Below are 26818 nucleotides of genomic sequence, written 5' to 3'. Positions count from 1 at the left end.
ATCAGTCTCGCCCACCGGCCAACGCAATCACTGGGAGGAGCGGCGGCGGCGGAAGAAGCAGCAACATGGGACATCGTCGCTGCCTCTGGTAAGTTACTGAAGGGGTTTTCACCCCTTCAGCAACCGGGGATTGGGGGGTGGGAGGGAGAGAGGACCTGCAGTGCCAGGAAAACTGACTGTTTTCCTGGCACTGGAGTTTCCCTTTAACCATGCTTCTAGTGGATGGTCAAGCTGCAGATGGTTTAACAGTGACCAGATTAAAAGCTCCAAGGGACTTCAGGCACTCTAACCACTTTAATGATAGGCACAGATACAGTCCTATAGTGTTTCTTATATTTAAAAATAAAATAAATTTAAAAAAGCAAAAAAAAGCTTGACTAGTCTCTGTACACAATAATTAGATAAATCATTTATAAAGTGATACAATTTTACATTTTTATGTCAGAATCTACTTGATGTTGCAGTACTGATGGAAAAAAAATGCGTCTCTCTCATGTGAGAAAAACAACTTAAAGGAACTAACACTTCTCTGAAATTTACACCACTGAAACATTGAAAACACCTTTAAGGGACACTAGTCACCTGAACAACTTAAGCTTAATGAGGTTGTTCAGGTGAGAACGATAGCTCCCTGCAGCCTCTCATGTAAACACTGTATTTTCTGAGAAAATACAGTGTTTACATTGAAAGCTAGAAACACCTCCAGTTGCTGTCACTCAGAGTGAATCAGAGGGACTTCCGAGTTGATGGAGGCATAATATGTCTCCATCCACTCAGATCTGCTGTCAGCAGAGCACAGGGCAGCACTGTGCACAGCATCCTGTGATTCAGTATCTCCTCCCTCTGCATGCAGACACTGAACTTTCCTCATAAAGATTCATTGATTCAATTCATCTCTATGAGGAGATGCTGATTGGCCAGGGCTGTGTTTGAATCATGCTGGCTCTGCCCCTGATCTGCCTCTTTGTCAGTACAAGCCAATCCTAAGGGGAAGCACAGTGATTGGATCAGGCTACCAAATGTCAGCAGACTGCTTGTTTTTCTGAGTCTAACAGCATGCAGATTTACAGCTTCAGGCTTGAATACAGTAATATTACTTTTTGTACCTTAAAAGGATACAAGAAAACACTTCATAGTGTAAAACTGTAATTAAAATAAATATAAATAAACCATTTCCCCCCAAAGGGAACCCTTACATGCAAAAATGGTTGATACTTATTTCTAAGATATCACAAATAAGCATATGTAGAAGGAGAGAAGCCGTTACCGCTCGTGGATCTGATGTTTGAAACTCCCGCTCGATCTGCCTGTTAACTAGTTCAGTATCACCATTTTTGCATGTAAGTGTTCCCTTTGGGGGGGGGGGGGGAAGGGTTTATTTATTTTTATTTAATTAAATTACAGTTTTACACTATGCAGTGTTTTCTTGTATCTTTTTAAGGTACAAACAGATACAGTGTTACATAGTATTTTAAAGACGCTGGAACACAGTAGAAAAACTGAAGCAACCCTAATAGGACTACTCCACAAAGACTGTTTTGGACTCTGCAACAATCTTAATGGGGATAGGGAAGTATAGATCCAATGGTTTTATGTGCATTTGACTTTTTGAAATAAGTGATTTTATTCATCATTACTATATTGCATATAGAGGTGTCTGTATTCCATATTTTTCATAGTGATAACCAATTTTGGGTTTTCCAAGTAGAGCGCTTCCACTTATCTTTACATCTGAACTAAAAGTGATTTTTAAGGGGGGGAATTATTTTTTTGTGGATAGCAGCCGTTTTATTTTCATTTGTCATTTCTAAATATTGTATACTTTTATTAGAATTGCGCTCTCCTAGTGTATTTATATCCTTTAACTTGTGTTAATCTTTTTTTCTCATGTGATACTCTGGTTTTAATTGATATCAAACCAATTCATGCCTGTTACAGTGTTGGGTTTTGGGGGGGGGGGGGGGGGGGGATTGCATATTTCTGAACATAGGGCAGTCAGCTTGGAAACCAATGCAATAAGCATGTCCTGGTGATTAGTCCCATATTACAACATTGCACCACTTTTCTGATAAATCCATCTACCATTGTTAGTTCCTCTTTATGGGCACCCAGATGCAGGAGAGAGCGTAGAACAGCAACCGTGAATGACTACATTTAATTTGAATTTTCAGACCTCACATAAGCATATTTGTTAAATATAGAGAATATGTAAATAAATGTATATATGTAAATAAATCATGCTGAGAAGCTATGGTGATCCAAGTAAACAGAATATGCCCTACTCAGAGTATCTGAAATAACACGTTTAGGCTTTCTTGTAACCAACCCATTTAGTGAGATAGAATGTCAAAGACCCAGCGCTAGAAGGATTTTGAAAAGAATTTGGGGAAACTTCTGTATATTTCCACACACCGTCTTCTAAGTGACTCAGTGAGCACCAAGTGAAAGCACAAGGCTCAGAGCAGCCTTGACATATCAGAGCGACTGACAAAAAATTATTTAAAATCCGTGTAGGGGGCTTAACAAATAGCACTTGTCTACCCAGCGACAAATCATAGTGTGGGTTTGGGGACACAGAGGGAATGGAATGACATTAAGTCAGGAAGACGGCACAAAGCAAGAGAAAAATTAATTAACAAAGCCATTTAATGTCCGTTATTTGCAAGAAAAAAAAATTAAAACCATAATGTCAGCCTTTGCAATATATCTGTAGATTAAAGATAAACATAACTAAATCACTCAGTGATTGCTGAGAATACCCCGTAAGCTGCATTATAAAATGTTGGCCAACACTGTGCTGCAGAATATTCAGCTTAAGTATTGTTATACAGGTTAATATGGTTACGAAGAAAAACTCAATAAAAAATTAGAGCAAAATAGGAAAATGAAAAAGCACCAGTCAGCTGCAAAACGAGTCTCAGACACAGGAGGGCAGACCCTGGTCTACAATTAAAAAAAAATTAAAAGGGGCGTGGCCTGGACGCTGAAGAAGATGGCAGCATAGACCTAGAGCTCCCTGTAAGGCTCCGCTAAATCACCGCCTAAAGCACACTTTCACCCTGAAAATGGGCAAAACAAATAGACCCTCTCAACCCCCTAAACAAGCGGACACCCCCAGGAGGTCTCAAAACCCCTCCATGAGGCACTTCTTGACCGCACAAGCGGACGCAGACCCTCAGGCCTACACGAGCCAAACGGCCCCAGAGGACCCGCTCCCACTTACACCAAGCGGAGACGGGACCATGGCGGACAACCTGCCTACCGATCCAGCCGCCCACCACCCAGACTGGATGGAAATGCTACGCAACTTGCCCACAAAGGCCGACTTAAAGCGGCCAACTCGGAACTCCGCACCTCCATCTCAACGGAGCTCCAAACGCTCAAGGAGGAAATCCGAGGCCTACACCAGCGGGTCGCCCAAGTGGAGGCGGATTGCGACCACATGTCAGCGGCGCAATCTGCGAACACGGACACGCTACGACTCCACACCCTCCAACTACAGCAAATGGCGGGCCACATGGAAGACCTAGACAATCGCGGCAGGAGGCAAAATATTAGAGTCCGGGGGATCCCGGAGGAAGCGGACAACTCCGCCCCAGTACAGACCACGCTGACCGGTCTTTTTAACTCCATACTAGGCCGCACACAACATGATCCCATTGACTTTATACGGGCACATAGGGCTCTACGGCCCAAAGGTCCGGAAGGGACCCCACCGCGCGACATCATATGCTGTTTGATGAGCTACCAACTCAAGGAGGACATACTCAGAAAGGCCAGGGACGCAGGAACGGTACACCTTGGTGATACCGAGGTACAACTCTTTCCCGACTTGGCACCAGCCACGCTGGCTTACAGGCGAGCATACGCCCCTTCACCAAACAATTACAAGCAAATAAGCTGCGCTACCGCTGGTGCTTCCCCACGGGGCTACAAGTACAGACACCAAACGGCCCCTTCCTGATGAAGGACAGACAAGACCTAAATGCCCTAGCAGCAGAACTCCAAATCACGCCGGCACCCTTACAGTGGCCGGACCCGTTAGCACCATACACGCCTGCTCGAGGGGCTCCACCCCAACCACAGAGTACGCAGACCCGGAGAACTACGCGGCAACAGGCGCTGAGGCCCTCGGGGGCCCAACTTTGAAGGGATCGACGACACGCGCCAAGATGGCGGACGACACCGGCCGACCACCACCAGTAGAGACTCCCCTACCACAATAGCAGAACTCTAACCAGACACGGACTATCACAACTCACATGGGCTCCCCATACCTGGACACGAGGAATACCCACCTTGTAGATAATACCTAATGATCTGTCTAGAACTTTGACACCCCTCCTCCGGAGACACCCGCCTTCGGAACTACGAAACCCCGGGTGCGGCCCGGACTTTGCAAACCATTCGATATATCACAGGACTGCCGCCCCCGGCCACAACCGAGACGACGCCCATACCGATGGACTCGCAAGTATATGCTGGACTCTTGGCAAGGGACTAGCTCAACCACTTGGGGAGGGAGCGAGGGTTGAAGGGTAGGAAGGTAAAGCCCGAAAGTAACAGATTACGCAAGGGCCGGGAGGGAGACGGGCACAAGATGGGGCCGACTGGGCTGGGCAAACGCTTCTCCTACACCGACCCGTGATGAACCCAGCAGGAGCGGGCGGGTGAGGAGAGGTGTGGGCCCGGCTCACTCGGGAACTGACAGGGCCGCTATCGACCCGTAGAGGAGGAGGATAGAGGAGGGAGGAGGGGGGGACATTCCGTAAAGCCTAGAGAGCAGATACACAGGAAAGGGAACCGCATGTCACCCCATGCGGACCACCTCACACATAGGCTCCAACACATGCCCAGACCACTCAAGATACCCCTTCAGAGCACGGAAGAGCTGACAGGGCACAGGGGCACCTCTCACCACGAGCTAGGGTCACTGGGAATAACTGGGGGCAGGGGGTGATTTATAACCAACTTTGTAGGTATTAGCAGCAGCAACACTATTGTATCACGGCACCACTATCTTACGGTGGAAGGGGAGGGTGAGCGGGGGGGACGGCCGGCCCATAAAGCCGCGCAGGAATAACTTGAATGTTTATGAAGGTTTACTTGTGTTATTTGTATTCTCCAATCATTTCAGAACGCGCCACCTCTCTGACCAAACTATAAAGCTCTGTATAGACATAATTCTATAGCGCGGCATTGGTTTTACTTATTGTATAGACATTGCAAGCTTGAGGGTAAATAGAATCGTTTAATGTATGATTTATTGTTTCTTGTTCTTATGTTATTTGAAGACATGCCCAGGGTGACGATTCGACTACAGAGACGTCCAAAGGCGGAGACAGCCACATACGATCACGACTTGAGCCACTGAACAGGGAGGCATGGGAGGCAGACGTCCCCAGACCACCCAGACTAGGAAGAGATCGAGAACCGGACCACCTGGGGGAGGAGTTTCCCACGTGGTCACGACACTTCTCGGTGTTCCTCCCACACCCCGACGGGATAGGCGCCACATCCAGGTGAGTGGGGTACTGGGCGCGCAAAACGGCCTGGGCCCACACATACACCTCGACGCCATAACCCTAACGTCACCCAGGTGACGGTTATCTCCTACACCTACTTATCCCCCTACTTCCCGACACCCTCCCCACCTTCCCCACCCCCCCTCCCATCCTACGCCCCGAGACCGACCGACTGCAGACGTAGACACACACACTACCACACACCAAACATGTCACTCACACCAGCAAACCTCACATTAGTGTCCATCAATACCAAAGGGCTTAATAAACCTGAAAAGAGGTCGACTACACTACGCGAACTCCACACTCTAAAAGCGTCCATAGCATACATACAGGAGACCCACTTTAGAGAAGGGGCACGACCCCGCTTCCACGACCACAGATTCCCGAAAGGGTTTTATAGCGATTTCCAGGGGGGAAAGGCACGGGGGGTCGCGATCCTAATGCACAAAAGAGTCCCCTTCATAGAAGAAGAGATACTGACGGACAGGGAAGGCAGGTACTTATTCGTGAAAGGGAAGATTGTAGACCAAACTTACACTTTTGCCAACATCTACGCCCCCAACCAGAGACACTATAGGTTCCTATCCCACATGTTGCGCAAACTTCAGAAATTTGCGGAAGGAGTACTCATCCTAGGAGGTGATTTCAACGTAGCTATGGACCCAAGATGGGACACCTCATCGGGGACATCTCACATCCCGACCCAACACTTAACAGCACTTAAAACTCTCCTATCTAAACAAAAACTGATTGACTGCTGGAGGGCGCACCACCCAGATGAAAGAGATTATACTTTCTTCTCCCACCCCCACAACACCTACACCAGGATTGACTACTTCTTTATGACTCACTTCCACCTCCCCTTAGTGGAGCGAGCGGAGCTAGGCACAGTGACGTGGTCGGACCATGCACCTATCTCCATCACGATAACATCCCCGATGCACAGACCAAGGGTGACCAAATGGCGCCTGAATGAACACTTGCTAACACAACCGGACATTAAGGCGGACATTGGCACCACACTAAGAGAATACTTCACCTTAAACACACCCGAACAAACGACACCGACCATACTATGGGAGGCACACAAGAGTGTAGTGAGAGGCCACTTCCTCCAAAAAGGAGCCTTGCTGAAAAAGCGAAGGGAAGCGGAGATATCCGCAATACTCACTGAAATCCAGGAGATAGACACACAAAACAAGGGCACCCAAACACACGCACTACAAGACAAACTTCTTACACTCCGCAGGGCACTGACCCAACTCCTACTGAAGAGACATCTCAGGGACGCATTACGACACAAAGCGTTTTTTGCACTACATGGTGACAAGAGTGGCAAACTACTCGCTAGGATGCTAGCAAAACGCAGACAGCAGACATACATAGAGCGCATTAGAGACGATAAAGGCACACTACACCGACTACCCATGAAGATCCAAGACATAATTAGAACATACTATGCCAACCTATACGATCTGCCCCGCCCACCGACACAGGCTGCCGACGAACGCCTGATGAACAAAATAAATGACTCTCTCACTACACAAGACCTACCCTCACTAGACAAAAACACCGCAGACCTTCTAGAGGAGGAGATCACGCTAGAGGAATTGGCCCTCGCAATAAAACAGACGAAACCGGGCAAAAGCCCAGGCCCCGACGGCTTACCCCGGAGCTACTACAAAACATTTGCGGACATACTTTACACCCCACTAGTTGACACATACAACGCTATCAGGGCAGGTCACCACTTCCCCAAACAATCACTCGCAGCTCACATCACCATCCTCCCGAAAGAAGGTAGAGATGGGGACCACTGCGGAAACTACCGACCCATCTCTCTCATCAACTGTGACCTTAAATTTCTGGCCAAAATACTGGCCAACAGACTGCAACCACACGTGCCCCACCTGGTACACCCGGACCAGGTGGGATTCGTGTCAGGGAGAGAGGCACGGGACAACACTATGCGCACCCTCACTCTGATACACAGCCAGAAACACGCTCACGGGGGCCTCCTCCTGCTGTCCACGGACGCGGAGAAGGCCTTTGACCGAGTCGGATGGTCATACATGTTTCAAACACTAGCGAGAACTGGCATGGGCCCCAGAATCAGAGGCTGGATAGAGGCCCTATACACGCAACCATCCGCACAGGTAGTGGTGAACGGGGCACTGACAACGGCATTCGATATTCGAAATGGCACCCGCCAAGGATGCCCCCTATCCCCATTACTTTTCGTCCTTGCACTGGAACCACTCTTACAGGCCATCAGGACAAACCCAGACATCACAGGGGTGACGGTGGGAAAGACCCACCACAAAATCGCGGCATATGCAGACGACATGCTGTTTTATGTATCGAACCCGGAGGTCTCTCTTCCCAACATCTTGAAGGCACTACATGACTTCGGGGCCATATCTAATTTAAAAATCAACAACACAAAATCTTCCATACTTAACATCAGCATACCGGAACACAGGACAACACACATGCGACAAAGCTACACATTTAGGTGGGCAGCACACAAGATCCGCTATCTGGGCATCTGGCTAACCAGAAAGGCGGGGGACATGTACGGGGAGAATTTCACACCGATGCACGCCCAGCTACACGCAGACATGAGGGAATGGGCATACCCACACATATCCTGGCTGGGCAGAATACAGGTGGTCAAGATGAACTTCTTGCCACGCCTGCTGTACCTGTTCCAGACCATCCCCATAACAATTCCTCGCAAGTTCATCACCACATTACGCTCCGCTCTGGGCAGATACGTGTGGGACGGGAAAAGACCCAGGATTAGCCACAACACACTTACCCTTCCCAAAAACAGAGGCGGTCTCGCTCTCCCGGATTTCCACTTATACTATAGAGCCTGCCATCTCCAGCGGATACTGGAATGGTCCAAGGAGGGGGTGCACAAGCTCTGGAAGCAGGCGGAGGAGGGGGAGGCAGGGATACCGACAGCGATAATACCATGGATACCACCAGGATCAGGGAGTAAGACGCTCACACAATCACAATACATGAGGGCCACCATCCAGGAATGGCAGAGGGCGAAGGGTAAACACAACCTGTCAACGCACCCCTCACCCATGCTACCTCTGACATACAACCCTGAGTTCCCCCCAGGTCAAGACCCGAAAGCTTTCAGGGACATAATTCCAAACCACATACCCAGGCTCAGACATATCTTTAGACACGACGGCATTAAAACCCTAAGGGAGCTTAGAGGAGAGACACCAATCACATTCCTGACGCAATTCAAATACCGACAGCTACGCCATTACATTGCCACACTCCCTCAGGGCACATCGCTCACGAGAACCCCCACAGCATTCGAAAGGGAATGCCTGGAACCCCAACCATTAGCACATGGCGTCTCTTTTCTATACAACCTACTACTGACTCACACACCAACGACCACACCAGGCTTCATGGGAAAATGGGAGGAGGCACTAGGGCACACACTGGACGAAGTGGCATGGGGAAAAATCTGCTACCTCACACACCACTGCGCTAGCTATAGCAAGACTCAGGACACGGCATACAAAATCATGACACACTGGTACCGCACGCCAACGACTCTACACGCGATCTCCCCGACACACTCTCCACAATGCTGGAGATGTGAAGAGGCGAGGGGCACACACATGCACATTTGGTGGGAATGCAAGGGAATCATCCCGTTCTGGCAGGGAATCCATAAAATGCTGCAACTGTTCTCAGATGACCCACCCCCCCTTAAACCTGCAGAAATGCTCCTGCACCATACTAAGATACCAAGATCCGCATACAAAAAATCACTGTCCATACGAATACTGAACACGGCCAAATCCATTATCCCCAAATATTGGAAACAAACCACAACCCCACCACTGACCACATGGTTCGCCCATATGGAAGACCTCCGAATCCTAGAGGAATTCCAACACACAGCAGCAAACACACAACAGACATACTTTAACACGTGGACACACTGGATATTACAGACCTCGAAACCAGACTTTATGGACCGCTTGAGACTGATAGACAGTAACGAACCATAAGGGACTACAGACGCACCCGACACCCCCCCCCCTAATTCCATGACCCTAACCCTCTATCCTCGACCTCTTCCACTCACCCCGACCAAGAAGGACCAAGTCCACGACCTGGAAATAACAGACAGGCCTGACGGGAGTAGCGGACCGACCTAGAAGCTAGCACAGGTAACGGTTGCCATAGGCAGGCTGACGCTAACCGACACCTCTAACCAGACACTCTGAGAGAGCACAGATGGGACTGGGACAGGCACGGCCAAGCCGCGCGAGAATAGCTGTTCCACAAACATCATGGAACAGAGTGTTAACCAAACCAGGGGTAGTAAAGGTTTTCCTATGAGCTGCCGTTCCAGAGACTTGAAACGTCTAGATATGTTGAATATAATAGCATCCTACTGAGATCGGTCTGTCTCTCTATTAACATTTTACTTATGGAGATCACTTGAGGCCTGCGAGCCAAAATTAAGAACAGACGATAAACGGGCCTGCGTGCCCATGTATACATATGTGAGCTAGAGACCTGCGTGTCTCCATGTTAAATTTCTACGTTTGACAATACTTATTCCAAAAATAATAAAAATTATATTTACAAAACAAAAAAAAATTAAAAAATAACTTTTTTTAAAAATAAATTCCGATGTTTGACTTCTAGAAGCACGAGTAAGGATTCTTCAGTTGAGGGTTTGTTTTAACGCAACACAAAACACCCAAGCGGTTCCACTTACAGTCAAGTTAAGAGCTCAATACTACATTAGTGCAATATATTTTCCAATTACTGCAAAAACAGTACTGTGACAAATGCTCTTTTCCATGGACGTTTGCCACAAACTCCTGCAGGAGTGTGAAAGCTGGCCTCCTGCCCACCAACTATGGTCCAGGTTAAAGACCCCGTTCGGGAGTTACCCTGCCCAGCCGCCCTTAGCAGCTTTCCCTCAGTGCCCCTGGTTCGGCACTTTCCCTTCTCATGAATTGTACCGAACGCTACCTCCCTGGCAGCATGAACAAATCCCCGAACGGTCCTCAGCAGTACTTGGCCGCAACTGCTATGAAACTAATTAACTAATTCCAGCATGAGGACTTAGTAGATCCCGGTCACCTTGGATCGATCGTGAACACTAACCGCGAACAGTTCTCAGATGTACTTAGACGCGGTTGTTATGGCTGTTTTCAGCTATTTGACCTTAAGGTTCCTGGGGAATTTGGTCCTGTACTTTGAACTGCTTAGCGACCCACCAGGAGAGCACTTTTTAGAGGGAAGGTACCTGAGACAGAGAAGAACAAACGCTTCCTGAGTGCCAGACGGACCACTTCGTATTTTGGCCACAGGAACTCCCGAAAGTTGACCGGCAAAAGCACACACTACTCTGGCACCATTTTGGTCATAGAACCACACGTACCCTGGTGGCGTTTCCCATATACTGCATGGATCTGAGCGCTATTTGGACAACTTGTCGCTCAGATCAGGGCTGTTTGGAGATGTAGGACATGTGGGGTTATTGTATGTTTTTATAATATTTTGGGGTATGCCACTGGCTTTTGGAAGGGCCTGATTGCCAGCCTCCTACCCTGTGACTATGGCCCATGGCTAAAACTGTGGTACAAGACTGTAAAAAGGCTTTTTCGTGCCTTTTTCTCTACGTGGTTCGGTAAATGGATTTTACCGAACAAACCGTCGAACAGCCGACCACCCTGCATGTGGAGTGTGCTGCTCGTTAACCACCCAGAAGCTGTGGTTAACCGCAGCTTAATTGACGAACGTTGGGAGGTCGGTGTTTGTATTAACGAACACGTGGCAGCGGCCATTTTGTTTATCCAAATGCGCTCAGCTGTGTTTTGTCGTAGAACGCTTGGAACCGTTTCGGCTACTATTTCCACAAACACCGCTGAGACTGAGACTTCTACCTTCCGTGCGTTTGGCTAAATCCATACGTACGGAGCGCTATTTCTAGAAAGCAAACTACGGAACGAGACGGTTTCAATGAAAATATGCACGAACGGATCAGTTCGTGCATTTGTATCTTATTTGAAGGAGAAGATAGACACAACCTAAATCTGTGGAACGGTTTTGGGCATGAAAGCCATGCTTGCGATCGGTCAAATGCGACTTCCATAACACTTTTGAACCCCTGCCCTGATCTGGGTGATTTTTGGATATGTTGTTCGCCCAGAACAGAGCTATCCAGGGATGTATAATTTGTGGGGATATGTTGTTGTTTTGGGGTGTTTCTGGACTTTGGGTAAAACTGGATATTTTCTGCCTGTGATAATTAAGTTAGTCCATTGTGTTTGGTAATTGTATCACAGGCAGAGGGGAGGGTTTGTGTACATTAGCTGGGAGTGTCTAACTGAACAATATTGTTCTGATTGGCTGTTGTGACTGGTCTCCTGTGCTCCACAAGGTCCACGTGGGTGGTAACCTTGTGGGGAAAACTGTATATAAGAAATGCCTTTGTGCTCATTAAACCAGTTCTACTTCACCCTCAATTTAGAGTCCTGTCTCTTATTGGGGGAATCTGCTACAAGGGATTGCCATGATCTTCATACTCCCTTGAATAATTACGAAGCTCTTTTAAGAGCTTGTTCCTGCTTCACTCTCGGGGGAAAGAGGTTCACCCACTGGAACCTGGAGTCTTGTTGTAGGTCCAGGGTGGGTAGGAGACAAGCTGCGGCGGTTCAGGGGGTCTGCAGTACTTATGGTGTCAAGTGGAGTGCTTGGAGCCCTCGGGAAGCATTAGGAGCATCCGTCAACGGAGGTACTCAGTCGGGGTGCCGGTGATCCGTTACAGGGTAATTTTATGTTTTTGTGTAGGGCTCTCTGTTCCTGTGAGATAATTAACTTACCAGTCTTTAACTATTATCTCCCAGGCACAGAGACACCTGGAAGGGGCTTGTATTGTATTGTTTAGAGCCCCCCTGCTGGGGACTGTCCATAAAAGGCAGAGTTTTGTTCCCTGAAATCCGTTGTACTCCCAGGGGAAAGTGCTTATTCACTGCTCAGCATCTTGTTCCTGCTCGTGGAGGATTCAGCAGAGAAAGTCCCTGTAAAGACTATAGCTCCCAAGACTGAGTGTTGTCCAGTCCCCGAGAGGAAATCAAGCTAGTCCCCTACCCTGTTCCAGGAAGGAGAGGCTCCAGGGGGACCCCAGTCAAACCACAGAGACTGGGCAGAAGCGAGGTTTTCCCCGGTTCCAGCTAGGAAGCGATCCTTGGCAGAGGTTCCAGAGCTGGGGTACAGGGAGCACCGCTACAAGTACTTTACATAATTACACTGAATTTCCTATTTCTCATATGGTTTTTGAAAAAAGGGGGAAAGGTGCCACCCCAAATGGACACCATATATGTTTGAAACTAGAACCAAGTCTAAAAGTCACGTTAATAACCAATTACCATTATGAATACCTGTATACCTATATTTTTCAATAATATTTTGCAGATACTGCCAAGTATTGTTTTATATATTCTAGATCATTCATCATAAAGAACTGACACAATGAATAGGTACCAAATCGGCACCAGAATTTCAAAATCAGAGCCAGTTTCAAAGTCTATAATATGTGAGTGGGTTACGAAGTTACACAACTGTTGAGACCCACATACACCATGGTATCAAACAATATTTATACTTATTTTTTATGTAACAGATTAAATAATTCTGATCTACAGATTTTGAGTGAGTACATATTTTTTTAAATGTTAGCTCTACACTTTCCCTTATGCTACGATTGTTATAAGGTGTGGTGTTTTGGAAGCAGTCCACACAAGTGTGGTAGTAACTAATGGGTTATTTGAGAATATTTTTATTGACATAATTAAATGCTCTTGATCTTTTTTCTTTCAACTGTATTTCTTCCCTTTTTAGAATATTAATAATTTACTTCTGTCTCCATTATATACAGCTGCAGTTGTGGTCCTGGTGGCTTTGTAGAAGGTATTTGTTGAGAAACGGTTACTGCTGAGTTTCCTGGAACAAATTCTAAATCTATGAATAGCAAAGAGGCAAATTACAGCTGAATGAAATCGTCAACTACAGTGGCATCTAAATGGAAGAGGAAAAAAAAAAAGTGGAACTTTTTTTGGGGGGGGGGGGGGATTACAATAGTCTGTATTCTATACATACCATTGATACATTTATCAAAACCCTTTAATGTTCTAACTAGATCCAGATTTTTAAAAGTGACACCAAAAATAAAAAATATGAACTACCTTGGTAATGTAACGGAGGACAAATGTAGTGGACTTGGAACATCTTCTCTACGGAAGTACCTTATTCCAACATAAAGTTAAGGACTTTAAAATAATTAACCCCTTAAGGACCAAACTTCTGAAATAAAAGGGAATCATGACATGTCACACATGTCACACATGTCATGTGTCCTTAAGGGGTTAATGTGATAGTGACAATATTCTTAAAATAGAGGAATCATTTTATATACCGTAAATATAGTGCAGAGGTGCCGCATAGAAAGAAAAACAGGTGAAAGTTACATATGAGTGATTAAAATATTACATTTACCAAATATATCGCTTTAATCAGATTTAAACGGATAGAGAAATTATAGAGCATTCTAAAGACCGTTCCAGTTTATAGGTAGACGGTGAATGGGCAGATAAAAATACATCCAGGGGTCCTTGGAATTTTTATTCTTTTTTTTTTTTAAAGGAAGGGTGAAACCTAAATTGACAAATAAGTCACTTAGCAGCAAGTACAATGGTTCTTTGTAATTCAATATTTCTGTATCAAAGTATATCTAGTATCTCATTCAAAGGAGAAAACAAAATCCAATCTCATTTAAAAAAAAAAAGGAAAAGCGTTCCGCAATATATTATTTAATGTGTGGTAATATTACATAGGCATTGTTCAGGATATAATGTTCCACTTTAGAATAAAATTAAAAAAAAAAAAAGTATGCTTGAAAAAGAGATTAACAGACTGTCACATACGATACATCATAATGGGGCATGCATTTCATTATCTATTTAATAGTTGACAGAACAATGAACACATGGGAAGTTTATTTATTATTTACAGGTTTCTAAACACTTTTCTTGTTGGACGTAGGAAATCTTACATTCTGTTTAACCCCTTAAGGACACATGACATGTGTGACATGTCATGATTCCCTTTTATTCCAGAAGTTTGGTCCTTAAGGGGTTAAGAATAATATAAAAGCAGCATTTTTAAAAAGTTAACCCTGTGTGGTTGGGTCCTAGAAACCCTGGTGCTTATATTATAGACTGTCTCAGCATTCCTATACAAAGGAAATACTTTCACATAACCAAGTTTGCCAGGTATACTAAAAAGTTTCATTTCGCAGGCTTATAATCAGCATTAACACTAATGTTTTGTTAGGGATGCACCGGAAAAAAAATTCTGGGCAGAGACCGAAATTTCAGGATGCCCTTGGCCAAAAACTGAAAATCACCCCCCCCCAAATGATTTTTTTTTTAAAAAAAGTTTTTTTCCTTAAATTTTATTGATATAAGACTTTTTAATGAATTAAATTTAATGTGAAAAATGTCCCTTCTCTTTTAGTGGTCCCCCCGCTTAATGTTCATCCCCCCTCCCCCCGATATATAATCATCTATTTCTTTAAAAAAACCAAAAAAAAAACATTTATTTTTGGGCAAATTTGACCCGTTTTCGGCCGAAACAGGATAGGCCCATTTTCTGCAGGAAATTTCGGCAGCCGAAATTTCGGGGCATCCCTAGTTTTTGGAAGAAGCTGAAGCATACAGAACAGTTGAATTTTGTTTTATTTTCTTTCCCCATGTCTCTGCATCTATCTGGGCTTAGGGGAGGGTGTAAAAAAAACAAAAACAAAAATATATGCAAAAATATGCAGTACACATAATCCGGGTACAACACACAGGACACATTCACGTTTAAAAACTTTACCCAGTAAGTTTTAGCAGTGTCTTGAGCATCTATTTCTGAAAATGTAAAAAAATACAAAAATAAGAAACAAAATAGAATTCTAGGATTTACCTTTCTGCTCCAACTGCCTGGATAAATTCTTTAAAGTGTTTCCCCTTCTACCATGAGTTCTACAAACCTGGAAGGAGAAAAAAAGAAATATAACATATTAAATAGGTCAGGGGCATTTTGTGTCACAATGAGTCAATTTCTCAATTGAGATAGTTGAGGACAAACACCAAACATTATTCGTGAAAACAGAGCAAACGAACAGATCCAATGCACATGTAATTTTGTGATTTTGGTTTTCAACTCTTTACTAATTGATAAAAGGTATCATTTACAGGTGCTGTAGCTATAGGTTATGTTCAAACGAGCAAGACGTTTGTGTCAAAAGTACAGCCTCATGCTAAATATTGGGCTCTGGACAGTAAATATTCAGAGCTAAACTTCAGGTGATTTGGAGTGGGCATGGTGCCTGCATTTCACTATGAAACGCTGCCTGTGCATATGGAGTTTAACCTTCTTGCTACTGGAAGTGTAACTCCCCCTCCACCAGCAGGATTGGGAGATCACTAGCCAGCCTGGAACAAGGGTTCTGTGATAGCTAAAGTAATTTCTGTGCTTACTTCTATGCACAGGACGTTCATTCATTGGCTGGGAGTGGTCAGCTACAACAGGCTGTAGTAGCTAGGATAGTTGGAGTAACATTTTCTGGCACCAGTAACACGATGTGCAGACTAAACAATAAGACAAGCATAATAAAGGTAACTAGATTGATTCTGAGCTGTAGGGGTATATTGCTAAACCATTTCCTGATTTAACAGATACCTCTTACCCTAACTCTTTGTATCCATCTATGTATCTTTATATCTCAGGAAAAAAAACTAAAGACACTCCTTACCCTTTATTCATTTAGCATCTCTTTCCCCCCTCCCTTAAACACAATGCCATTCTTTTTCTAGGACAGATACAGTTATAGTTCCTCATTTCTGTTCACATTAATGTGCCATTTATTAGCAGTTTTAAAACATCATAATACGCTACAAAATAAATATGCTTCCGCACACACACACACTTCTAAGCTTAGAAACACAACCACAAATGCAGTAAAATGAAATTCTGATCAGAAGAGAAGCACAAGGTAACCGTGGTGACAATGAACACTTCCAATAGAAACGGTTTGTCTGTGGCAGTTACCATATAAGGTCATGAAATGGTTCACATGGCACTGGGATTACGCTTATCAGATGAACACTTGGCCATGTGGTATCACTGCTGCTGCAAACAGCATGGAAAATTAACCCCTCGTACAGAGACAGAATCAGTCATGCATTACATACAAGTTATAAGGGACAGGTTTTAAAAGGAAATGTAATTATGTAAAATAAAAACATCAATGAATGGTTGGCAAATGCCTGATATAAACTTTTTGAAAATAGGTTATATTTGATGCAGCAGAAACAAATCGTGCTATAAACTGCAGCATGAGATCTACAAAGGACATTCCGCTGCCTACATACAAAGTATTCACTGCTGAGTAGATACACCACAAATTAAAACTTTAATTATGCATTTTTTCCCACTGGAGTTATATCTAAAAACAGCTTGCGAAACCTGCAGTTCTCTTGCCTGCTTCTTTACAATCCCTCCCCCTTTAACCCAGCCCAGTCTTCCTGTGTCTGTCCAATGAAGCTCAATGACAAGTCTTTGCAAGGTAGGTGCTCTCATAGACAGAGTACCTAGACGCCGCATTGCGTGCTGAGTGGCGAGGAATGCCGGCACCATCTTGGACCGGTCGCCGCTCTACTGAAGCTATTAAAGAACCTTTTGAAAGTCCATCTCACAAAAGGTAAGTGAAAGACTTGGGGCACTTATAGTCCTTATCACCCCTACAGTGTTAATTCCCCTACCCCTACAGTGTTAATACCCCTACCCCAGCACACATAGTCCTTAATACCCCTACCCCAGCACACATAGTCCTTAATACCCCTACCCCAGCACACATAGTCCTTAATACCCCTACCCCAGCACACATAGTCCTTTATACCCCTACCCTAGCACACATAGTCCTTTATACCCCTACACACACACACAGTGTTAATACACTGTGTGCTGGGGTAGGGGTATTAACACTGTGTGTGCTGGGGTAGGGGTATTAACACTGTGTGTGCTGGGGTAGGGGTATTAACACTGTAGGCGTAGGGGTATTAAGGATTAAGAGTAGGGGTATTAAGGACTATAAGTGCCCCAAGTCTTTCACTTACCTTTTGTGAGATGGACTTTCCAAGGGTTCTTTAATAGCTTCAGTAGAGCGGCGACCGCATTCCTCGACACTCAGCACGCAATGCCATAGACGTGCGGCGTCTATGTATGTCTATGGGTGCTCTGGGCAATTACGGTCTCTTCAGCTTAGTGCAAATATACTAACCAAACCAGGAAGTAACAGGACATGTCTGCTTGAAAAGCCTGGGGCGTGTAACCAGTATAATATAAAATAAAGTGTACATTTCTATTGAAATCTCACCATTTCCAAAATAAAAAATAAAATAAAAAAAAATAAAACTTTTCAGCAAGCTAAAGTGCTTGGACTTAACACAATAACTCACCATACAAAGCCACTTTTTCCCCAATATCTGTTATAGTTTAATGGCAAACTAAGGTTTCAAAATCTAGCTTTCAAATAAAATAAAAAAAAAAAGTGTATGCCAAGGTGAATTCATTTTTTAATTTTTTAAATGCCAATTAAAATATTTTACATTTCTTTTACAGTATTTATGTAATCTATTTACAAATCTACTTGTTCGAAAAAAAAAAAAAAAAAAAAAAACAGTGTGAGGAATGGTTATGGTTACATAGAATAAACAAAATAGTTCAAGATTGCAATTTGATGGCCTATAAACTAAATATCTGCTAGACTGGCTTCTACGACAGCCAGAGAAACCCTGGAAAGAGGGCAATAATATGATATTGAATCAATAGTTGATAGATGCTGAAGGAGGCATGTGTCAGCCACTAATCATGTCCTGATGTAATTTCTACATTTGGTTAGAAATGTACTGATATGGGTTAATTCTGTAACTTTTTTTTGTTTTGTTTTATTAACTCCTGAGCTTAAAGACTTCATCAGAGGATGCTTTGATCAGGTACTCATCCCCATGATGTGGTCACTTCTCAGAATGTGTAATGTGCATTTGCAGACAAGAAAATGTGTTAATGCGGCATTATTCGTTTGAACTGAATCAATAACATGAAATTCACATTAAGGGACACTGTAAGCACTCAGGCCACTTCAGCTAATTGAAGTGGTCTGGGAGCTGTGTCCCTTTTGCACTTAGTGCTACAATGTAAAACATTGCCGTTTTCTAACAGACAGCCACTGGGGGTGTTTCCAGATTCGTAACAGACTTTTGGTCGGTTATCGGACGCTGGACAATCTCACGGATCTCCAGCGTCAGATTTTCCCAATAGGAAAGCATTGAGTAATGCTTTCCTATCGGGAGGTCAAACGCGCGCATGGCAATTACCGCACATGCGCATTAGGTCCCCCACGCCAACGGGTGGGGGAGGAGCATAGGCAGAGCCTGACCCAGCACAGAGGGACATCTGTGCTGGATTCAGGTAAGCGGCTATAGGGGTTTTAACCCCTTCAGCGACATGGGATGGGGGGGGGCGAATGGGACGGGGGCACTCCAGGATTCTCTAGTGCCATAGTAACAGATTTGTTTTCCTTGCACTGGAGAATCCCTTTAACTAAATTTACACTTTTATGAATAACGCTCTATGATAGCAATCCTTCTTTATATACATTTCCCAGAAAAAAAAATAAAAAATTATAAATTTTTCATAATATACGTTTTACGCCAAAATCTGGGGTGGAAAACTGCAGGCAGCCTACATTCCAAAGGTCACCCGGTGCAATGTCCGGGTAACCGGCATACACCTCGCTCCCCAATCCAGTCAGTCACAGACCGCAGTAGAGGATCTTCATTTTCATCTGCCAAATCTGACAGGAGCTGGGGGTATATGTATACAGAATATGCATTATAGCTCTTATTGCCAATCTCCCACCCCCATCCCACTGTGCAAAGTAAATCTACATCACTTTGCTTAACATAAAATTATACATGTGAATAGAGAACTCTGCAATTTAGACTGACAACACAGCTTTGACAAGTTTAGCCAGGTGCAGAAAATGCAAGGCCATATCCAAATCATAATTACATTATGCAGCATAACCCAACAATATGGTTTTGTTTCTTTTGTGTGTTAAAAAAAAGCCAAAACTAGAATTCCAGGTGTGGAAATCCAATTGCACAATGCTCAGGACAAGCAGTTCCAGGCTCCGGACGGGCATTTTTTTATTTATTCTTTTGGCTCTGCTGTGGACAAGCGGCAGGGCTACCTGGGGGATGGGATTGTCGCGAGGGCAAGGAGCACGAGGTCTGCACTTCTAGTGGGTGCAGACTTTAGTAAATGCTCCCTCATTCAGCCGGTGTGCACGCACACGCACCCACACCCACAACCTAGTAAGCACCATGACATAGGGATAATTCACAAAACGTTTTTCACAATAAATCCAAATGACAAAAAAAAAAAAAAAAAAAAGCCATGTTGTGACTATAGCAGAGTTAGTAAAAAAAATAATAGAATTTTATAAAGAAGAAAGTGTCAAGTTGCTGAATGACTGGGGGGTAACCCCTATAATTTAAATAAACAAGAATGAAGACCACTCACAAAAGTAAAGTGGAACTAAATAAAGTTCCAACATAACTCATGAAGAAAAAAAAAAAAAAGCAACCCATTAGTTGTGGTGAACAAAATAGATGAAAAAAAAAAAAAAAAAACTGTTTATTTGTATATTAAAATAGTAAGCAAGATACCATAATTAGTGAAAAATAATAATCTACTATATCATCAAAAAAGTCTGTATATTTCCATGTACAGACTAACCATGTAGCTGCCGAGCATGTGACAAGTACGGGAGTAAAGTTGATACGGAGAAACAAAAGTATCTGTTGATACAAATTATCAAAAAGGGTCCAGAGAGGCAGAAAGAGCAGAAGTACGGTATTCCTATGTGCCTTCGAGGGCACCCCTACGGCTGATGAAAAATCAGTATGGTCTAGTATTATCGTGCCCTCAAGGGCACCCCTCAAACCTAAAAATTCTTTTAGTTCCACTTTACTTTTGTGAGTGGTCTTCATTCTTGTTTATAGCAGAGTTAGAAACTATATCCAGATCAGCTATATTTGGCTCTGTTTTTCCATTCAGATTTAAAGGGACACTAAAGTCACCCAGACCACTTCAACTCACTGAAGTGATCTGTGAGTAGTGGTACTGTCATTTTAAAGGGACACTATAGTCACCTGAACAACTGCAGCTTAATGTATTTGTTCAGGTGAGATCTATAGCTCCCTGCAGGCAATCTAATGTAAACACTGTATTTTCAGAGAAAATACAGTGTTTACATTGATTGATAGGAATACCTCCAGTGGCCGTCACTCAGACGGCCACCAGAGGGACTTCCCATCATGTATGGCCCTAAAAAGGCCCTGTATTAACACATGTGTATTAAGATACGTCTGACGTGTGCCGGAGAGAGAAGGCACTGCCGCCCTATGAAATACGTGCGGCGAAGCCGCGTATGTGCACAAGGGAGCAATGATGCTTCCAAATGGAAGCGTCTGATTGCTCCCTGCTCGTGCCCGCCTTTTTCGTCACTTTGACGAAATAGGGGGCGCAGCTTCACGAGGCTCCCGGCGCTGGAACCAGGTGAGTAAAATACTCTGCCTGGAGAGTCCCTTTAACTAAACATTGCAGCGATAGATACACCTGTAGTGAACGTCTTCCTTACCACCACTAAAGGCACCTCCCTTCAGAACAGAATGAAACCCATTCATGGAATCAAATGGTGCGTATAGCAGCATTTGATTTGAAAAGTGCAGTATACCTAGTTCCAATCCATTGCAATGAAGCATTAGATTGGAGCAGATCGTGGAATATGTCAGCAGCATGCCAACATCTTCAAACTAGGAAAGAGTGGCAGTAGCAGCAGAGGTGTTCGAGCAGGAAACATGGTAAATAATTGCTTTTAAACGTGTAAGGGAACAGTTATTCCCATTAATATTTAGTTCTAAATTTTTTTAAAGGGTTACTGCAACCACTTCAGTGATTTGAAGTGGTCATGGTGGTAGGAGTCTGTATGTACCGGTAAATCAATTTGTTTTTAACAGGGGCGGAGTAACCCTTTAATTTATGAAAATGTCAAGTTTATCAAATAACTTTCTCAATGTACAGGGCGCTCAGCAGGCAGGGGGCCCCAATATTTCAAATTAAAATTATTTTGTGCCACAACAAGTAGATTGTCATGAGGGACGAGTTGATTTGGCTCCCAATTTAGAAAAAAAAAAAAAAAAAAATTCCATACACTTGTATAATGTTTTGAGAATTTTAAACAGAATCGGTTTATAGATTCCACAGTATACAATTAACTGTTGTAATGCATCACCTTCAATGGGTTTATTCGCAATATAGGGCATTGGGGTGAAAGGAAAGCCACATTTGAGGGCACTGTTCATGAACAGTTTGACTACAAAGTCTTGAATCGAGCACCATTTAGCTTTGCCCCTGTCCTTCCTCTTTCAAGAATCTCAGAAAAGACGAAGGCTTGGACAGCCAAGAATCTCAGAACTTTTGAACCCCCTAAATGTAAGCCAGCAGCAGGGACCTCATGGCACCACAACAACTTAATTCCAATTATAGTGTTTCTTTAATTAGCATCATCAATTAGCTCACTTGAGCATACATTTTGCAAATTTTTCAACTCATTGCAATTACCCATTTATTGAATGAGAACAAAATTTGCTCAATTTGATGTTCAGAAGTATACTGCACTGGGGCAAACCCAGGACAGATGAAGTGCAATATAAAAAGTATATTAAAATGTGCATGTTACATCTACACAGAACCCTAACTTTTATTGGGGTGGAGAAGATTATCGGGAAGCCCTGTATTCTAAAACCTCAAACAATGGAAAGTCAAGTCTAAACAGCAAGCTATAAACATTTACTATAACAGCAGATGTTTAATAGTGTCCTTAAAAGTCACATATACACAGGGTAGAAATTCAACAGTTGAACGCAGAACGCCCACAGTTAACACTTAGTCACCACATTTAGCAGTTCACAGTTTTAACATGAAGGCAAAGCCTTTTACTTCAAAAGCAGGCACATACTTTCTATTTCACAGTGCAGGTGTACATGGTTATTCTCTGAAGTGTGAATTGTCAGGAATTGACAATGACATTTTAAGGCCAAAATTTGTGAACGAAAAACCGCCGGGGCAAAATTTTCCACTTCACAATTGTCACCTATAACTTGTTATTCATTTTCAATTCTTGCCAATTCACACTTTTGTAACCAACAATGAAAATATATTTTTCCTGAGGTTTATAACCAGAGGCAACAAAGGAGAGGGTACGAGTGATTGTCTCAATTAAACACAGTGGAACACTATACACTTTAAAGGCACCATATGCACCATAACCACTATGTCTTATTGTAGTGGTTACAGGATGTGTTGGGTGCTGTCTACCCCATTATATTCTGTGTCAAGCCTTTCTTCAGAGAAAAGCCTGGGTACCCAATGTCTGGCTCTTCTGCTGTCACCAAGATGCATACGTTTAATATCTAATATTAAAAAATATATATTTTATTGCTTGATTTATAATAAAGTATCTAATATTTATCTTTAAAGTGTAAGCTTAATGACAGAAAGAGTATTAATTACACTTTATTCATGTTTAAACTCCTTGCATTACAGCAAAGGTTGGGGGCAGGTTGAGGGTCAAGGCATTTTCACCTCACTATTATTATGTCCTGAATGTGAAATGATTAGTTAGAAAAACAGTAATGTGATCACATTCTCTGCCTGTGTGATTTTTTTTGCTTCCTGTGATTTTTTGGTTATTTAATTTTTCAGCTGTTGTGTAGTTTAAGGCTACACAGGCACTAATGGGTTGAAAAAGCTTTATGTTAGGGGATGCCCAATACCAGACACCCAACAGTTGCCAAACTACAAGAAGTCTCAAACCGTGGCTAGCGAGGGGTTGGGGGAGGTAGTTACCATCACCGCTTGTAGAGCACTACACCATTTTTGTCAACAACACTCTCCTTTAATGTTCCCCATAGTTCAGAAATGTCTGAGGTACAATGGTTGGTATTTATGGCATCAAAGTTCAGATATAGACATAGTGTTCATGTTAATCTATTGCAGAAATGACTGGGGACTTGGAGCTATTATATAAATGGCTCAACAAATCTAGGGAATATGGGTGCCCCACTGGCACAAACTGTCTCTTTTGGACGTTAAATAGTCTCCTCTTACGCACTTTTCTGTTTAAATATTCCCCCGCCGCCAGGCACAGCTATCTGTGCTAACAAAGAAGAGTAAGGAGATCGGCCACATGATCTGTCTTGTTTTACCTAATGCACAAAACTGCAGAAAATGTTGGTGCTATATACAAAATTCCAATAAAAGACAGACACTGTAGGCACCGTAACTGCTTAATCTGCTTGAAGTGGTTTTAGCTGTGGAGTCCCCTGGTGCTGTCCTCCCATTCAGAATTGAAATGTGTGTTATGTTTTAGTCACTTGCAGTCCATCTCCTCTGCTTGGACTAATGAGTAAGTGTTAACCTGTTGCAATAGGTGGTTATTGTCAGAGTATCAGCTGACTGCATTTAGCCTATCACAGTGCCATTGCAGGTATGTATCGGTATGGCTACAAGGAAGTGTTTTATCTCTGCCTTAGCCACACCTCCAGTAGAGGCAGGGCTATGGGAAGCCAGAGACCCTCATTTTGTGTTAAACTGTCTGAAACTGTTTAACACTGAATGGAGAGACACTGCCAGGGGACTCCAGACACTATAATAATTTCAGCTCATCTAATTATAGTACCTACAGTGTCCCTTTAAATCTGTGGTGTTAAAGATAGGGTCGACTGATATTGATTTTTTTTTTAGAGCAGATACCGATAATCTGTGAACTTTTAGGCCGATAGCTTACCGATATTCTGTACATTTACCGTATTTTTTTTTGCTATTTTTTTATTAAGTGGTAAATGCACAAAATATACATGCCAGTCAGATTTTTATGGTTTCAATAATATTTATATGTGTGTGTAGTGGATGCAGTGACAGCTTTTGATCAGTAAATGCAGGTAATTATTCTACTCACCAGAACAAATTCAATAAGCTGTAGTTGTTCTGGTGACTATAGTGTCGCTTTAAACATTTAATTTTCTCTCTAAGTTCCAAGCAATTCCCAAGATTTAAATTATATTGCCCAACTCAAATGTCCCATATTATTGGATTTAACATAGGGTTGAACATGAAGAGAACCTGATGTTTGAATGGGTATAAAAAAATGGTGCCTTACCCGCTTGCAGTGATTTCATTGGTAATCCAATAAAAACCAGCTATAAAAGATCCAGTGCAATAATCACAGAAGTCACATGTTAAGGAATAAACAGCTTTGAATGCCTGAAGTTGTGTTTCATAAGTGTTGCAGTGAGTGAAAAAATGTGTCAACCCCAAAATAAGGTATTTAAGGAATTGTTTAGATTGTACAAGCCATCACTGAGCCTTATGGGATTTAATTGCTGTAGTTACTTTACATCTGGTGCCATATGGTAACAACAGAAATGGGACAGAGACACACTTAAAAAAAAAAACGAGACACACTTAAAATCCCCCTTCTTTTAGGTTACACATTTTCTTGTTCTTGTAATGTGTATTACTTGTCCTTTGGTTCAAATCTTAAACACAGTTTAAGCATAATGGGAGGGGGGAGGGATACTGTGTGTGACATCACATTACCTAGTTAAAAGTACTCTATAGTCAACATATAAAAGCAAGAAAGACAGGTTCCCCCAGCCTTCCTTCTTGCTTTTATAGGAACTTTCATTTAATAAAAATAATTTTCGGAGCGTTTTTATATTAAAAACTTACCTCCGTTCCAGCGCCGAGCTCCCAGCCATGCCGCGCCCCCTTTTTCGTCAAAATGACGAAATCGCGGGGCCCAATAGGACGCTTCTCTGAGAAAAGCGTCATCGCGATGGCTTCGCGCTGCACCAATCGCGTTCTTCATAGAGCGGCATTGAAGACACTCAGCAATTTACCGCGCATGTGCGCGGAATGCGCGTTCGCGAGCTGAGCTGTCTGACTGACAGCTCAGCTCGCTTTCTATACACGCCCCCTCCTACTCCAAACACTATATATAGAGATTTCTCTATATATAGTGTTTACATACACACACACACAAATTAACAATAAGAGGGGGACCTACTGTCCCCCCCCCCCGGCCCCCACCCCTGAGCGGTGGGTGGGGGCCCTAAAATTAACAATAAGGGGGACCTACTGTCCCCCCCCGGCCCCTACCCCTGAGCGGTGGGTGGGGGCCCTAAAAATAACAATAGGGGGGGGACCTACTGTGCCCCCCGGCCGCCACCCCTGAGCGGTGGGTGGGGGCCCTAAAATTCAAAATAAGGGGGGGACCTACTGGGTAAAATGAGATAATGGGGTAAAATACTGTGATCTGTATTTTGATCACTGTAGGCAGTGATCGACTGGCAGGGAAGGGGTTACTTTTTATTTGGACTGGGTAAAGGGGGGGGGGGGGTTATTTTTTACTTAAACGTTATTAAAACTTTTTTTAACTTTAAGTCAGATCATAGTAAAATGAAATCCCTGCCAATTGATCACTGTAGTCAGTGATCAATTGGCAGGGAAGGGGTTAATTTTTTTTATTAAACTGGGTAAAGGGGGGTGGTATTTTAATTTAACTTTTTTTTTTTACAGGGGGCAGGATCAGCACTGATCCGTCTCCCTGCACTTCACAGTGAACCCGGAAGTGCAGGGAGGCGGAAGGTGAGTATACTGGGCACATGTGCCCGCTCTGACATGCTGTCAGAGCGGGCACATGAGCTGGGACAGCCGGATCCGGTGCTCCCGGTCTGCCTCTAATACAGAGGCAGACCGGAGCACCATTAACCCCTTGATCGCGGCGATCTGGGGTTAATTTTAACGGGTGACGGACGAGGTCCGTCACTCGTCGTTAAGGGTTTCCCCTGAGTGACGGACCTCGTCCGTCACTTGTCATTAAGGACCAAACTTCTGGAATAAAAGGGAATCATGACATGTCACACATGTCATGTGTCCTTAAGGGATTAAATCGGTTTTAAATCTGCCTGTAACATATTTGTGAATGTCATGGTACTGCAGTAGTTAGAAGCAGAGAGGAAAGATCAAGCTCTATTACAGCAGAACAT

General features: G+C 43.6%; 1 protein-coding gene across 5 annotated transcripts in view; it reads right to left on the bottom strand.

The window, feature by feature from the left end:
• The window catches only part of CYRIA (CYFIP related Rac1 interactor A), an 81256-nt gene that overhangs the window by 44495 nt on the left and 9943 nt on the right, over nucleotides 1–26818 (bottom strand). For all 5 annotated transcript variants that reach the window (XM_063442139.1, XM_063442143.1, XM_063442140.1 and 2 more), the window contains exon 2: nucleotides 15561–15627. In XM_063442139.1, coding sequence (XP_063298209.1) covers nucleotides 15561–15627 — 67 coding nt within the window. The remainder of the gene's footprint in view (nucleotides 1–15560; nucleotides 15628–26818) is intronic.

Source organism: Pelobates fuscus, chromosome 2, assembly GCF_036172605.1.
Source record: "Pelobates fuscus isolate aPelFus1 chromosome 2, aPelFus1.pri, whole genome shotgun sequence".
In the NCBI taxonomy this organism is placed as follows: domain Eukaryota; kingdom Metazoa; phylum Chordata; class Amphibia; order Anura; family Pelobatidae; genus Pelobates; species Pelobates fuscus.
Note: the sequence above shows the minus strand (reverse complement) of the source record. Positions and strands in the feature narration are given on the sequence as shown.